This window comes from Panthera leo, chromosome C1 (genome assembly GCF_018350215.1).
Source record: "Panthera leo isolate Ple1 chromosome C1, P.leo_Ple1_pat1.1, whole genome shotgun sequence".
Classification (NCBI taxonomy): Eukaryota; Metazoa; Chordata; class Mammalia; order Carnivora; family Felidae; genus Panthera; species Panthera leo.
The window spans coordinates 147,556,748-147,574,260 of record NC_056686.1 but is presented as its reverse complement, the minus strand read 5'-3'; the positions used below and the strand labels follow the sequence as shown (position 1 = coordinate 147,574,260).

General features: G+C 42.0%; 1 protein-coding gene across 6 annotated transcripts in view; it reads right to left on the bottom strand.

The window, feature by feature from the left end:
- Positions 1-1,097: 1,097 nt before the first annotated feature.
- Positions 1,098-17,513, bottom strand: part of DAPL1 (death associated protein like 1) — a 55,140-nt gene continuing 38,724 nt past the window's right edge. For 2 of the 6 annotated variants that reach the window (XM_042948868.1, XM_042948874.1), the window contains exon 5: positions 7,944-8,045. In XM_042948868.1, coding sequence (XP_042804802.1) covers positions 8,014-8,045 — 32 coding nt within the window. In that variant the 3' untranslated portion in view covers positions 7,944-8,013. Of the gene's footprint in view, positions 1,473-2,003; positions 2,081-6,690; positions 7,258-7,651; positions 8,046-12,601; positions 12,734-17,513 lie in introns of those variants that run through there. The other 4 variants (XM_042948869.1, XR_006205497.1, XM_042948871.1 and 1 more) reach the window with 4 other exon arrangements.

Sequence of the window (17,513 nt, the reverse complement as noted above, 5' to 3'; positions counted from 1 at the left end):
AAAATGCACTTTGTGTTGCTATTTCCAAATATGCCTTAAGGTAAACAATACATGGTACAAATACCAGGGCCAAGTTCTTCATTGCAAGTCTAATAATAATATTGTTAGTAATTATAAAAAGAATATTAAAAGTAATACTAACGGTATGTATTACATTTTACTACATGCCAGGCACCGTGTTAGGTGCTGATGTGCATTTAATCTTTAAGCAGTCATCATCGGGTTGGTATTATTAGCCCCATTTTACAGATGAGAACACCAAAGTTAAGAAAAGTAATATGTCCATAATATGAGCCAATATTTGAATCCAGGCATTGTAGCTGTAGAGCCCAAGTGCTTTAAGCTTTCATAAGAGCTAGCACTTATGGAGCATGCATTTGCTGTTATTACTATCATTTTGCAGATACAGGTAGAAAAACTTTCCCAATGTTGCACTGCTGTTAAGGGCAGATGTGAGATGTAAACCTGTCATTCTGACTCTAGACTCTGAACATGTAATGTCTAAGGTTGTCTAACCAGTTGAAATATACACATTAGTCATGAAAATTAGTAAAGGTATTTTCATTCTGAGTTAAAGAAAAATGGGATCTGAATTGCTTTGCCTACGTTGGCCATTCTGATGAAGTGGTTGCTGTTATTTGCTCTTAGGACTATGCTTTCGCGGACTAGATGGCTGGACCTTTTGCTGGTTTACACTACCCTCTAGTGGTTAGTAGAAAATTCTGGGGATACGCCTATTTGGTGACAAAGAAATAGAAGGTTGTTCATTAAAAAGACTCCTTTTAAACATAAAGTTATGAACCTATATTGATAGTATTTGTACTTTTAGTATCTTTTGGCTGAGAAAAATATATAAAGTCAAAGAGCTGCCATGAATTTGGTATCCCTTTAATGTGAATGCATTTTTATTCATCTCAATAATACACATCTAGATTGAAAACAAGATGACATATGTATTATCTTGTTTTCAATGTACATGTACATACACATATACACATACACACATATACCTAGATATAGATATAGATATAGATAGATACATAGATGTATAGACAAGTGTGCATGTGTGTGATTTATTTATAAGTGTTAGCTCTAGACTATGCTGGGGTGCATTGATGGATTTGAAAGTCCTCACAACAGACTTTCCTTGAAGGCTCTTTGGCTGGAACTTCCACAAATACCCATACCTAAACCAATCACAGGCAAAGGGAATTGAATTGACACAAAATCTTAGATTAATCAGTATATTCTCCTGAATTGAGCACAGAGGCCCCTTTCCTGAGAGGAAGAAAGCTAAAGAAAATTGGTTTTCTGTTTACAAGGAAGAAGTCCTGCTAGAGGATGCATAGCTGTCTTACTTAGGTCTCTCTTGTCCCCCATTCTGCATCCCTGGCTGACTTCAGGAGGTGGAGGCCTGGAGACGGGAGGGAAGTGGGAACAATCCTCATGCAGGCAGTATGGAGTGCACTGTTCTAAAGGGAATTGAAAAACAACAATAAAACCAACTAAAAGTGGCCTGCTTTTTATTATCACCACCAGCCTGCAATTCTAAAAAATGACAATGATATATAATTCTCCCTGAATTTTTTTTTTTCTGGTCTAAATTCTAAACAACTATTTTGGTTTCTATTTAGTTTTTATAAATACATACATACATACATGCATAAATTTCCAATTAACACATTTTTTTACTTATTCTTTCATAAACATTGTGTTCTACATCATGAAGTTCATTTGGAGAACTTCTAGTTATCATTTGGCCTATGACACACGCAGACTCAGCTCCAACCATTTGTTTCAGGAGTAAGTTCATGATCAGTTGGAATCATTTAGCCCTCAATTTGGGCACAGTTCAATACTTATTCCTGTGTCTAAACTATAGATCTGAAATAATCAATTAAAACTCAGTGATTATAAAGACAAGAAACAGAACTAGAGCAATTTTTAATCCTGTCCACATGCGCCCATGCAAACATATTTGCAAACCGTCAGAATCAACCTACCACAGTGTACAGTGAGAAGGTAAGCTTTAAATTGTTCATTGACGACTGGAGCAGAGAAACTGTAGAGAACACCAACTCTGCAAAAACAAAGCATAAGGAAACAGACATTTCACAGAAGAATGACAAGGATGTCTTGTCTTACATTGCCAGAAAAAATCAAACGGACATGTTTGAATGCTTCAATCATTTTCACCAAGACCTAGACCCTCATTCTAAAGTAAAGGATCAGGGGTGCCTGGGTGGCTCAGTCGGTTGAGTGTCTGACTCTTGATTTCAGCTCAGGGCATGATCTCATGGTTGTGGGATCGAGCCCTGAGTTGGGCTCTGCTCTGCTGGGCGTGGAGCCTGCGTGACATTCTCTCTCTCTCTCTCTCTCTCTCTCTCTCTCTCTCTCTTTCTCCTCTATGCATCCCCATGCTCACATGTGCATGAGAGCATGCTCTCTCTCTCTCTCTAATAAATAAATAAATTAATTAATTAAAGGATCAAATACAATCAATGTTTACTATCATTCAACCACTTTCTCTGACTTTTGCAAAATGAAAATTTGGGAAGTTTTAGTCAAATACAGTAGAAATTTCTGATGAATTTTTTGGTGAAGATATTTTAGGGGATTTTTTTTTTCCTGCAGAGATGTTTAAAAATTGCTACAACTCATCCTGAAGAAGCTTGACAATATTACAGTCTCTGGGATTTATTAAATGGGATTATTATGAATCTGCCAATCTCATTTTATGGTTAAGATTTTTTCTTAACTGTTTATTGCTTCATTTGAAACATTTAAAAAATTAAAATAATTCAAAATGTCCTTTGTTTAACATGAGTGGAGAGAGCTATGCTCTCCATTAAACATGTGAAGGTTGATTTGGACAATCATTGGCAAATGGGAAGAGGTGAAAGCTTGAAAATAGAAACTGTGATGCTACTCATTACTGTAGCAGACCAGAGGTAGGTGTAAGGTTTTCCCCCTTTAAAAAAATTACATTTTTTAATTTTAAAAATTAAGAAAAGTAATGTATTTTTATTTAAAAAAGTGATGTATTTTTATTTTTTTGTTTTAGCAAGAGAAAGAGTGTACGCATGCATGGAGCGGAGGAAGGACAGAGGGAGAGGGGGAATCGTAAGCTGGCTCCATGCCCAGCTGGGAGCCCAGTACAGGACTCTATCCCATGACCCTGGGATCATGACCTGAGCCAAAATTAAGAGTTGGATGCTCAACCAACTGAGCCACCCAGCATCCTGAAAGTAATGTACTTTTAAATCATTACACGTACTCATTTGTGTCCTGTAATATTTATTTTGGTTGTTTTTTTATTAAAGTGTTTTTACTGATGATTATACTGATGACTGCTGATGCACTCTGGAGGTAACTAACTTGATGAAGTCTTAGTAGTGTCTCTGAAGAGGTACGTTAGAGGTGGAATTATTTACAAGTTGCCGGGATCTGGTTTAAGGTGGGTCTTTCAATGTCAGGCCTGATTGGGATTGGACAGGTTTATGATGTAACTGTTTAGTATTGGTTAATATAGTAAAGTTAGGATTTTGAAGTGAGTCTTCAAACAGTAAACAATCATTTGTTAAGTACAGTTGAACTAATTATTGCTTTGAGAAGGAGATATTTACCCAAAGTTTTGGACTGATAGTTTGTGTTTCCTCCAAATTCATGTTAAACTCCTAATCCCCAATGTAATGGTATTTGGAGGTGGGGCTTTGGGAGGTAATTAGGTTTAAGTGAGGTCATGAGAGTAAGGCCCCCAAAATGGGATTAGTGTCTTTATAAGAAGAGGAAGACAGTTCCTGGGATGCCTGGGTGGCTCAGTCAATTGAGCATCTGACTTTGGCTCAGGTCATGATCTTTGCAGTTCACAAGTTCGAGCCCCGCGACTGGCTCTGTGCTGACAGCTCAGAGCCTGGAGCCTGCCTCAGATTCTGTGTTTCCCTCTCTCTCTCTGCGCCTCCCCCACTCGTATTCTGCACTCAGTCTATCTCTCTCTCTCTAAAATAAATAAACATTAAAAAGAAAATAAAATGTGGAAGAGACACTAGAGTTCTTTATCCAAGCACATGTACTGAGGGAAAGGTCCTGTGAGCCCATCATGGGGTGGGGGGTGGGCAGGGGGGACAGCTGTCTACAAACAAGGAAGAAGGCCCTCACCAAGAAACTAATCTGTTGGCACCTTTATCTTGAATTCCCCAGCCTCCAGAACTGAGAAATAAATGTCTGTTGTTTAAACCACACAGTGTATAGTGTTTTGTTGTAGCAGCCTGAACTAAGACACCCCACTATGGGCAAATTGATAGACTACTGTTTGGATTAACAGATTTTTCAGGAAGTTCAACTCTATCTTCCTCATCAAGAATTTTCTGGAAAAGGAAAGTCATACTACTGCAGGCAGTACATTGTGTGACTGTAGACAGTTTCGGTTCTCAATATGCGCCATAAATCCAATAAATAAGTTCAATAAAATAAAATTAATATTGCCTGCATTTCTTTTCTGGCTATCATTATTACTTTTTTTCATTTCATAATTATATCTGAAATTAATTTGTTTTTTAAAGGAGGGTGTTAAAAATGATGTATTTTGGTTGCCAGTTATGCAACGGAGGCCTGCTAGAGGGATTATATAAAAGGAGCCTATGGTAGTTGGGCACGGGAGCAGTAGGACCCTGGCCTCATAACCACAATAGGAAAGAGCTTACACAAGTAATCCCCTAAAAGACCCAAAGGAGTTCTTCATCATGCAACTTTTTTTGGTGTGTTAAAAACATTAATTCATACACTCATGTTCATACCAGCATTACACACAATAACCAAAAGGTGGAAGCAACCGGTGTCTTCATCTGTTTATCAGATGAACAGATAAACAAATTGCGGTCTACACATACAACGGCATATCATTCAGCCTTCACAAGGAAGGAAGTTCTGTCACATGCTGCAACATGGATGAATCTTGAGGACACTAAGTAACATAAGTCACAGAAAGACCAATGTTATATGATTCCAGTTATATGAGGTACCTAGAGTAGTCAAACTCATAGAGACAGGAAGTAGGAGGGTGGTTGCCAGAGGCTGGGGGAGGGAGACATGGGGGTTTTTGTTTGATGGGTATCGAATTTCAGTTTTGCAAGATGAAGAGAGTTCTGGAGACTGGTTGTACAGCATTGTGAATGTGTTTGACACTATTGAGTTACACACTTAAAAATGGTGAAGATGTTAAATTTTATGTTATGTATATTTTATTGCAATTAAAACAATATTGATTGGTTACATTGATGACCCGCCACAATTTGCATAACCTTATTTTGGCATAGCTTCCTTTTTAAGAAAAAGGGGAGGGTACCACAGCAGCCAACCCTCGAAGTTCCCTTGCGTGAGTAAGAAAAGAAAGCTTTTCCTCAATCTGCTGCCACCTGCCAGCAAATTTTTCTAATGTGTGTACAATTATATGGTGATCTCAGTATGAATGGTGCCCCCTAGAGTTGTGTGATGTGCTACCCGCACCGGCTAAAGAGTCCCTGACAGAGAGCTTCTCAAAATGCAGAGGACCAGGCCTCTCCTCCTCTGAGAGGCTCTACAAATGGTCCAGGGTGTGAGTCATGGCTTTTGGAAGTTTCAGGAGATGGGAAAACACAAGAAATTGTTGATAGGAAGGATTTGGACTATTCAAGTTGTAGCAGTTGAAAATGCTGTTACATCAAAGTAAATAAGCCCCAAATGAAGTTTCCCAAGGTGCCCTGCTGGCGACCCCGGGGGTAGCTCTGAGTCAGAAGTGGTGGGAGGGGATGAGACAGGAAAGGAAGAAGCTGTCACCAGGATTGGCCTTATTCACAGACACACTGGAACACTGAAAAGGCCCTCTGCACAGAAATAATTTTACTATTATTTGGGAATGCCTAAAATTCCAGTTACTTTCTTTATGACTTATAGATTGCTAGAACAACAAATAGCCTTAGACATCAACTGGTTCAAGCCTCTCATTTCTCAGATGCAGTCTAGAATGTTGAATGACTCACTCATGCTCGCACACTAATTGTGGTATTTGGCTTTGTTCTCTCTAGGGGCATCTGGAGGAGGAGAGGGCTCTCAAAGGAGGAAAAAAGGGCAACGGAAAAGAACAGGTAGAATTTCCAGAGACATGGTTGCCCCACTGCACAGTCATTATAATGTTCCTTTTCCTATAATCCCTAAATCCCAGGAAAGGTAAATCAAGAGGGAAAGGGGAGAGCACAAGAATATCCATAATATTGGAAGCATATTAAAGCTTAAGAAGAAACTGTAAGTAGCGTGTATTAGATTTTTCATTAACTTATTCACTAAATATATTAAAGGAGAGAGATTATGTACTTGAGGATCTTACAGCCCAGTGGGAGAAAGAGTTATGCACATAGATGAATTGTAATAAACCTGGAACATATGGTGTTAGATGTACGAATCCAGAGCTAAGGGGATCCTGACAAGGGAACTACTATCTTCCCACAGAGGTTTTGGGAAAGCTTTCCAGAGGAATGGGTATTGGAGTGGGTCTTGAAGGGTGGACAGGAGTTTGGCAGGTGGGAAGGATATGAGGGAAGGTCCTAGGAATTCTGGCGGGAAAGAATAGAGAGTGTGACTGCAGCTCTAATCACCTTAGGAATGAACAAAGGGTCATGTGACTGGAGCGCTCTGTGACTAGCAGAGCATGGGAGGTGGCCTGGGCCAAGCTAAGGAGTTGGCATTTTATCCTGTGACCCACAAAGTCTACAAAGGCTGTTGAGCAAAATGTGGCAGGATGCCTTGTGGAAGAGGAGGACACCGGCTTCGGTGGAAGAGGTGGGGAGGCCAGGCAAGTGACTCTCCTAATACCGGGGCCTGTGCTGTGTCAGTGAGCCTGCCAGGACCAGCCAGGCTGGGCAGTGGAGTGCCGTTCAGCCTCCACCCCACTGCAGCCATCTGCTCCCTCACACACAGACCGTGCCTCCTCTCACCCTGTGGTTCCTCCCGGAAGTCCATGGAACTTCTGCCGCTGACATTCAAAACAGTGGGGAAGGCTCAGCAAAAGGGAGGGCCGTGGTGAATACCCCCCACCCCCACTCCCCCGTAAGGGAAGGTCTGGGTGCGTGAGATGATGCTTACAGCTTCACAGGCAGTGCATGCCTCTAGCAGTAATTGGGTAAAGGAGGAATGTCTCTTTATCCCTTCTGGGGAAACAAACTGCCCTGGGTTCCAAGAAAAGCAGGAGAAACCGGGCATCCGGGTACAAAGCCGGGAAGATAGCTAGTGGGAAGAGAAAGGCTTTATTTTGGCAGCGGCTGGATACCAGATCACATTTGTGTGAACCCCAAGGTTGCTGCCTATTTCTGCAGGAACAGGCAGGGGCCTGTGGCCAGAGAGTTGGCTGACCTCCAGAGGATGAGACGACCTACTGGACCCTGAGCCGTTGGGCTCCCGCAGCCTTACCGGCTGAGGACACTTTTAGCTGAGGATTTGAGAAGACTTTCCTGCTTGGTAGCCCCCAGCTCAGCGTAATGCCAAGTTCAGTAAATGATTCTAAATGGAATCAAACTCAAGTGATTAGCCTACTGAAATTCTTATAATTGTATACCTGAATATAGCCTGGGGGAGGCTTGTAGAAACTTTTTTTTTTTTTTTTTTTTTTAAAGCTGCAGATTATTATCTGGACAGGTTAACACTGGGAGACAGAGGAGCAAAAAGGGTCTTCAGGGGGCTAGAACCAAGAGCAAAGGCAGGGAGTAGAGGAACAGCTTTGCTGAGCAGGGTCTCAGAGTCCCTTCCTGGAAACCCAGTAAACGTGTTTACCTTTTGGTTACCTGACAGAGAAATGGGAGTGTCCCAGAAGAGTTGGTGGTGGTAATGGTGGTGGTGGGAGACGCTCGAGGGACTTGTACACCTGCATGGAAGTTTGCAGTATCTTAAATAGCTGTGGCCATACATGTGTTCCTGGTTGCTGAGGGTGAGCAGCGAGCGGGCAGAAGACTTGGGACACAGAAGGACTTGCCAGGATGTATATGTTCAAGGCATGACAGATTGCTGCAGAATCCAGGCTGGAGAAAAGAGGAAACAGTAATAATAATCATTTCCAGGCTCTTTACACTTCGGTAACACGTTTAATCTTCACAACAATTCTGTGAAGTAGACATGTTTGCTACCTCTATTTTATAAATGAGGAAATTCAGGAGTGCCCTGGCTCATAAACTTAGTAAAATGAAAACAACGGATACAATATCGAAAGCATCCTAGTGTCTCATCAGGATTAAAGAAACAATAGCCACCCTGTCACAACGTGCTCTGGTTGCCCAAGGTCTCCCAACAGTTGCAAACTTGTTTTGTGATTGATGGATTTGAAGGCAGGAGATTAGTACAATACATGAGAAATTGCCTTAACAATTTACAAGCAAATTAACGAGAACTGAAAAAGAGAATTCTCTGTTCTTGTGTTAACCAAAGCTGGGATAAAGGAAAAATAAGTTAGTTGCTTGCTCGGGAAATTCCTACCCCTGGAAAATAAGAGTTGAAACCACTAAACAGCTTCCCAATCAAGAATAACAACTTGTGCATCAAAAATGTTCCTCAAGACCCTTCCTCACTGAACCCATGTATGCAAAGCCATTGTGTCATAAACTCTGCTTAATTCCAGTCATTTCCTCACCTTGTAAGATCTCCCTAAAAAATCACTTAGCCCAGGTCCTTGAAAACCTGAACCTATTCTGCCCTACAAGGTGGTGTTTATCAGTCTGTTTTTCTGGAGTTAACAGTTGACATTAAGCATATATTTAACTATATAGCTGAGGTGACATTGTGAACTTATCAGTAAGCTGACCGAGTCTTAGAACAGTCTTATGCGTGTAAAACACATGCATGTGGATCCTTCCTGCTGCAGTGATCTGTGCTCCAAAACTAGAGCTTGAGACTTATCAACTGGGGATTCCCAGAGGGACTGCTTCCCTGTGGTAGAACATGGTCATTACAATGTCTGGCTCAGGGACCTCCAAGTCCCCGAACACCCGCAGCCCCTTGCATCCAAGGTCCCGTGAAGTGTGTCACCAGACCCTGTCAACCTGGCCATACAGACTGACCCAGAAATAGAGTTCTGACAAAGGCACCTCTATATGTCATAAGTAAAGAGAAGAGAGGTTTCTGAGGTAGCTGAATATGAAAAATTAGACGAATAAAGATCCCCAGATAGAATGGTAACTCACCCAATCTTATTCTCTTTGGGCGTGAGAGAGGGAAGAAGGAAAAAAATAACAGTAAAAACCAAGAGAAGTAAAGAGAGAGCAGCAGTAGAAATGATTGGATGCTGAGAGGGAATCTGAGTCACGAGAGTGCAGAGTGCCTAGGGAACACCAGCTGCTATGTTCTGATGTGACCACAAAATGCTGGAGCCACAGAGCTGCTGGTGTATCCTGGAGAGCTGCAAATCACGTCCCTGTTCTCCATGAGGCTTGTGGTGTGGCTGATGGGGTGATTGTTGTAATAATCATACAATAATAGTAACATTCTTATATATATTTTTGCTGATATACAATTGAACACAATCATATGGATAGATCTTAAGTGTTCAGTTCTATGAATCTTGGAAATGGTATATACCCATGTCACCACCAAGCAAAACATGAATCCAGAAAGTTCTCTTGTGCTCCTTTCTAGTCAATCCTTTTTTTTTTTTTTTTAATTTTTTTTTTAACGTTTATTTATTTTTGAGACAGAGAGAGACAGAGCATGAACGGGGGAGGGTCAGAGAGAGGGAGACACAGAATCTGAAACAGGCTCCAGGCTCTGAGCTGTCAGCACAGAGTCCGACGCGGGGCTCGAACTCACAGATCGCGAGATCATGACCTGAGCCGAAGTCGGACGCTTAACCGACTGAGCCACCCAGGTGCCCCAATCCTTTTTTTTTTTTTTAAAGTTTATTTATTTTGAGAGAGAGAGAGAGAGAAAGAGAGAGAGAGAGAGAGAGAGAGAGAGAGAGAAAGAGAGGAGGGCAAGCAGGGGAAAAGCAGAGAGAGAGGGAGAGAATCCCAAACAGGCTGCATGCTGTCAGCAAGGACCCCAACACGGGGCTCGATCCCACAATCCATAAGATCGTGACCTGTGCCAAAATCAAGAGTCAGACATTTAACCAACTGAGCCACCCAGGCGTCCCTTATTATAGTTTTAACATGCATTTCTCTGAGCATCAGTGATGTTGAGCACATTTTCATGTGCTATTATCCATTAGCACACCTTTTTTGAAGTATCTGTCCAACATTTTTGCCCATTAAAAGAAAATTGGGTTGTTCATCTATTCCTTGTTGACTTGTAGTCCTTTCTATATTCTGGATATGGACACTTTTTGAGATAAATATTCTGTACATATTTTTTTGTCAGTCTGTGGCTTACCTATTAATTTTCTTATGGCTGTTTTGGGGTGCCTGGCTGGCTCAGTCAGTAGAGCACATGACTCTGGATCTCAGGATCGTGAGTTCAAGCCCCACATTGGTCATGGAGCCTACTTTTAAAAAAAAAAAAAACGTTAAAATTTTTTCTTATGGGTGTTTTTTGATGAAAGAACTAACATTGTTTTGGGTAGCAGGCACTGTATTAAGTGCTTTATCAGCATTACCGCACTTGATCTCAAAATTTTTGTAAGTTAGATATTAATCTTCCCATTTTTACAGATAAAAACATGAAGACTGAATGAGGTTAGGTAATGTCTACACAGTATAGGGATGGGAGAGTATCTGAATCATTCAGCCCATTTCCAGAGCCTGAGGTTTTAGCCATATACTAGCCTTTGGGTTTTTACCCTTCTGTGTTAATCATAAGCCCCATCATTGAAGGCTGTGCATCTGAGCCTTTTTTCCTGACAACCTGAAAGAGCCTCATTGAGGCAGCCATGAACTGCAACCCTGGACAGTGCAGACCTACTTCTGTAAACTTACAATGGTGCTTTAACCACTTAGATGGTAAACAGCCTCTGAGGATGATGCCAGAGTGCTTTATGCCATCACCAGTTGCTCTAAAGACAAGAAATTCATCGTGACCCTACTGACCAGCTATAGAATCATTGGCACCATAAAATTGCTTTGAAGTGAGGTTATAGAGTTTAGAGAAGAGAGGTTTCTTTCTGGGGAGTCACTCAGATTTGAGGCTTGCCTTATCCTTTTCTTAATTCTCCCTCATTATTCACATGTATTATTTACACACAATAACCACCTCTCAGATAGGGCCCTCTGAACCTTGCTGGCCAGTCTTTCTCAATTTGGGTTGTATGGTATGGATAGCCACGTCGCCACTGCTAAATATTTATGTACACTGTTATCTTAAGAATCTCCCGTGTCCAGTAAAACATCATTATCTGAACTTGTATTACACAGTTCTTTGCCACAACTCAATGATTTATAAGGTCATGATGATAGGAATACTTGAATGTGCAAAATGGCAACAAGGAATACCATGCACCGTGAGTGCTACACTAGGTAGAAGAGTGATGATCTTCTATAATCTTCAGGGGACAAAGTGCTTGGGGAAGCCTGAGTACTCTGGGCAGTACAGAACACTGCAACAAAGGGAGCAAACGGGGCTTTCCTAAAATAATAGGTGAAGAGTAAACTCAAAGGTGGAGGCCCTGCCCTCAGTGGGAGGTCTGTAATAAAGCCCCCCCCCCCCCCCCCCGCCCTGCCTCCCACGTGGTGCTGTTTAATGTGCAGCTGACAAAGGGTAAAGGAGGTCCTGGAAATGTTTACAGGAGTGCTCCAGAGTTTAACCTTCCATCACCAGCTTCCTGAGTTTTGTGTTCTGGGCTCCTAATGAGCAAGATGGTGTTGCTCTCACTTGAAATGATTCAGTGTTTATCTTGGCTTGATTGGTCTCAAAATAATCGTTTTACAAAGATGTGCAATGCCTTGTACTGCTATTTCCTCAAATTCACGTTCCTTTTCATTCACTCTTAAATGCCCAAATTGGGAACTGTAAAAGGCTACTATTTTTGGTCATCTGACTTTCCACTGGCATTAAAATCCAATAAAACAGACCAGACAAAAACACCCTAAACCCTTTTTACCAGTATGGGGTGAATGTCAAAGCATTTTATGGGTAACTGAACAAGTTCTAGTTCAACAGAGGAGACTAAATGTACAGGACAGCAGGGGTGCCTGGCTGGCTCAGTTGGTTAAACATCAGACTTCGTCTCAGGTCATAATCTCACCATTGGTGAGTTCAGGCCCCACATCAGGCTCTGTGCTGGCAGCTTAGAGCCTGGAGCCCACTTCAGATCTGTGTCTCCCTCCCTCTCTGCCCTTCTCCTGCTCACACTCTCTCTCTCTCTCTCTCTCTCTCAAAAATGAATAAACATTAAATTTTTTTTTTAAATGTACGGTATAGCAAAAAGTTGTCCTTACTGGCTGTGTGATTTTGCATAAATTACTTCATCTTTCTGAGCCTCAGTGTCCTGGGATGATAATAATGCCTATCTTATATATTCATTATGGACATTAAATGAGGTGACAAATATATAAAAAGCCACCCAGCATATAATAACACTTATTAAATGTTAGTTCTACTTCCTTTTGTGTCTGGGCTTCATTTACTTCATCTATAAAGTAGGATTTGCCTCATAAGGATCAAAGGAGAACATGTACATGTAGACACTTCGTAGGTTGTGAGGTTCTCCATGTGGTAGTTATTGTGAAACAGGTCATTGTGTTTTCATCATATTTGAGTCAGTCACTCCTTTGTCTTCCAGATATTCCTTAATGTCAAAACAGAACATGCATGAGAAGTTATCTGTCGGTCCCCAAACCTCCATTTTGAAGGTGCTGGAATATAAAGTATCAGGGTTAAGAGCTTTAAGAGTTAGTAGAAAAGAGAAGAAGAGCATTTTAATAGGAGGGGAGAAATGCCTAAACATTCCTCTAGACTAAAGGACATTTAGAGGACTATTTTCCAAATTCAGCTCGAAAACCTATTGGATTATGAAAATGAATTGTATGTAGTCTACAATGTTGTAGAATCTCAAAGACCAAGAGGCTCTCAGGTGTTGAGGGATTGGCTCTAAATTGTTTGTTTGAGGGGCACCTGGGTGGCTCATCTGGTTAAGCTTCTGACCCTTAAAAAAAAGTTTTTTTTTAACGTTTATTCATTTTTGAGAGCTGGAGAGACAGAGCATGAATGGGCAGAGAGAGAGGGAGACACAGAATCTGAAGCAGGCTCCAGGCTCTGAGCTGTCAGCATGGAGCCTGATGCGGGGCTCGAACCCACTGACCACAAGATCATGACCTAAGCTAAAGTCGTATGCTTAACCAACTGAGCACCTAGGTGTCCCAAGCTTCTGACTCTTGATTTCAGCTCAGGTCTTGATTTCAGGGTCATGAGTTCAAGGCCCACCTTGGGCTCTGGGCTGAGTGTGAAGCCTGCTTAAAAAATTTTTTTTGAATTATTTGTTTTGAAATTATCCTCTTATTTCTTGATCACAATAAAATGTTACAATGGAAATTTCAACTGGATACTAAGATACCATAGATTTGACACTCCAAAGGGAGGCCTTGTCACCATAAGCAAAATGAAGAGTTTGCTGGACCCCTGACACTTTACCCAGAGAGAGGTGAGCCCTAGGGGCTCCACCAGTGCAGGCACTGAGGGGCTGTGGCCTTGAGGATGGAATGCATTCTATACTTCCTGAGAGTTGTACAAATGATTCCTGGATGGCAAACTTTGAAAAACCCACAAAAGCTCCCCAAGAGGAAAAGTTGGTTGTGATTAAGCCTTTGAGAAGAAATTTGGAAACTTCCCCAGTCACATTAATAAACTGGGGCCCTGAATGGGGTAAGGGAGAAGTTGACCAAAATCCCCTCCCCTATTGTAGATTTTCCCTGGCAGCAGCCTTAAGTCTATCAGAGTTTTGGGGCGCCTGGGTGGCTCAGTCGGTTAAGTGTCCGACTTCGGCTCCGGTCACGATCTCATGGTTTGTGAGTTCAAGCCCTGCATTGGGCTCTGCGCTGACAGCTCAGAGCCTGGAGCCTGCTTCGGATTCTCTGTCTCCCTCGCTCTCTGCCTCTCCCCTGCTCACGCTCTGTCTCTCTCCCTGTCTCAAAAATAAATGAACATTAAAAAAAAAAAGTCTATCAGAGTTTTGGTTTTTTGCATTAATCAGGCATTGTAATTACCGAATAGAGACTGAGTATGTGCCCTAAAGGGGCCATAAAAAATTAGTTCCTGAGACCTGAGAGTGAATTGATAAGCCAGGGGTCTGCCTGAGTTTGGGGCAGTTCCACGTTCTAAAGATCCTTAGGAAGTCCATGGGAGCAGGGGGCCTGGGTGGTTCAGTCAGTTAAGCGTCTGACTTTGGCTCAGGTCATGATCTCATGGTTCATAAGTTTGAGCCCCGCATGGAGCTCTGTGCTAATAGTGCAGAGTCTGCTTCAGATCCTCTGTCCCTTTCTCTCTCTCTCTGCCCTTCCCCAGCTCATTCTTGCGCTCTCTTTCTCAAAATAAATAAATAGACTAAAAAAGAAAGGAAGTATGTGGAGCATGTTTTGATTATCACAATAATTAGCGAAGAAAGTGCTATTGGCATTTAGAAGGTTAGAGCCTGGGATGCTAAAAATCCTGAAAATTGCCCTGCTTGAAATGCTAACAGTGTCCGCATTGAGATACACTCATAGAAGCAAGGACAGGAGCATCTCTTTCCTGAGCAAAATTTTAAAAGACAGTGGAAGACAAAGATAAAAGTGTATTTTGATTCTATCATAATTCATCATTCATGCTTATTCACCATATCCATTTCATTTGGGTTGAAATGATTTTGTGGGCTCTGTGCAGTGATCCAAGAGTCCTCCTGGGGGCTTGGATGTATTACAGCAGAAGTAGGTCATGGAGTAGGTGAGGGATCCAGCAGAAGGATCACTGATTGTGGGTGTTGCAGAGCCCTGGCCCAGATGAAGCCTGCTGTGGTAACTGAGACTGGGATCAGTGCCATGTTTGAGGAAACAGGGCCCGCCCTGGTGTGGTAGGCTGAACAACGTCCTAATCCCCGAGACCTGTGAATGTGTCACCTTACAAGGCAAAGAGGACATTGCTGATACAATTCAAGATCTTGAGATGCGAAGATGAACCTGGAGTTTTGCATGGGGACAGTGTATTCACAAGGCTTCTTGTAAGAGGGAGGAAAGTGGATCCAAGTCAGAGAAAGGAGATGTGACAACAGAAGGAGAAGATGGAGGAGTGTGGTGGCTCTAGAAACTGGAAGAGGCAAAGAAATGGATTCTCCTCTAGAGCCTTCAGAAAGGAACAAAGCCCTGCCAACACCTTGATTTTGGCCCATGAAAGCCGTTTGGGACATCTGATTTCCAGGACTATAAGATAGTCGAATGTGAGGTTTTTTGTTTGTTTTTTAAAGCCACTGAATTGGTGGCAATCTGTTACAGCAGCAGTCAGAAAATCATGCAGCTGGCATAACGTATAATAGAAACCTTCTGACTCAGGAGACCAGTAGATCTCAGAGTTTTTCCTCAAGAGTCTCCATCCCATGACACAGCCTTCCCTACCATTTTTAAGATTCCAAGGAGATACAAAAGCAAGTCGGTCAGTATCTTCCGCCACACCTTGTGTACATTTGCAATCATGGCACATGGCCACTTGACAGAAATGTGTGTGCACTGGGACAAGGGTCCAAAGTAAATACAAAGGATTTCCATATTATCTGCATTTTCCTCACTAAAATTTCTCCTTCTCTCTGCATGGATAGTTGAAAATGTAGTGCATGGCATCAAGGACATCACACTGCTTACTTTGATTTTCACAAGGACCTCCCTCACCCTACTGATTCCTAGACTGGATCTAGTGCTGCCTCAGGTCTTACAGAAGCCTCAAGTAGCAAGGTGAAATACACACTGGAGAAAGTTAGGTGAGCATTGCTGCAAAACAGAAAGAACCTCCCTTACTTGGCAGAGCAGAGCGTTTAAAATGGCAGGAATTAGATCACCCTTTGCAACAACCAACTTGACTTTTTCCTCTTTCTTCAGACCCTAGTTAAATATTTAGCTACAAACTTGAAGATCGAATAAAGCCAGACTTTGAGTTTATTTGACAAGAAAGCTTAGCATCAGATACTTAAATCATTAAGGAGAAGAGACCAGCCTAATGTGCTGTAAAAACTAAAGATCAACGAGGAGTCAACCTAGATTCCCTTCTAGCCTGTGTTCTACTCATTTCGGTAGGAAAAATGTTTATTCACTCAGAATTGGAGATCGTGTGCTGAGTATGGATTCCCTGAGAAGGTCTGTTTTCTCTCAGGAATGCTTAGTCTGGCACAGGGAAAATGAAAACAAGTTAAAAAAAAAAACAACATCATTCCTGGATAGCAATTTTCTCCGGAGACTTAAAAAAAAGGGGGAAATTAAAAATTGCCTCTGCAATCTCACTGTGAATGTCAAATGAAAATGCACAGAAGAGGTGGCCCTGGTAGCTCAGGTCCACGTTTAAGTGCCTAAAAAAAATTTTTCAAATGATATTGTGTTTCCTTTTGTCAATCGAAAATTCCAGAAGAAGGAGACTTTTATATGTGTGTTTAATTAAAAAAAAAAAAGTAAGCAGTACAATAGAGTTAATGTTGCACATATGGATCCTAATTTTGCTAAAGTCTGACAAGCCTGAGAAAAATAATCGATGCTATGAATCAATGTGTAATTATGTTAGTATTCCATGTAAACCTATTATTCAATATAACATGCCTATGGGCCACATTAGATGAAGGTCCAGTTATGGAAATGAGGGCATCGGGCATCTGTTCACAGTTGGGAGGTTCTCTGGCTTTCACTGAAGACTGGCACCTCATTCCTCCATCCTACAACCTCCTCATCCTGGTGACCTTGTCAGCAACCTGTCCCCTTCTCTAGCCCCACCTAGCTATCCACCTCCATGGCCACAGCCCAAGGCTGCCCACAGGGGCTCTGACGACACCCACCAGCTCTTGACCCTAGGGAGACCTCTCTAACCCTGACCCCTCTTCGTTCTTCCATTGTGAGTATCTCTCGTGCCTCAGCTCATATAGATAAGATCTCTCAGGTACTCACCTGAAAATCAGGGCCACATTAGTGCCCAAGGCAATGAAAAAGTGATGGTGCCCTTGTCCTAGATGTAATTCAAAAAGGAACTCCAATTTCTGATTTGTTTCTCGTGGTGACTACATTAGTGTTCGTTGGTTTGTTTATTTTGGAGAAGGGGTAGGGAGGAAGTGAGGGAAGAATATTCTTAGAAAAAACTTTTTTTTTGATTTCTGGGTGTTCCCGCATTGCCAGTACTTCAAGTATGATTTAGTCCGCTAATTGGGTAACTGGAATCATTTTACGAGTATTCTTATCCCTTTTGCACACTAGTCCTCTACTGCCCAGCCAGTTCACTAGTTCATTGTGCTCTCATTTTAGCATGCCTCAGAATCTCCTGTGATGCTCACTCTCATTGCCTGTTGCAAATAAGACGGGGTCACAGCCCACCTCAGCTCCCACTGGCCGTGCGGACCTCCCAGGGGCCTG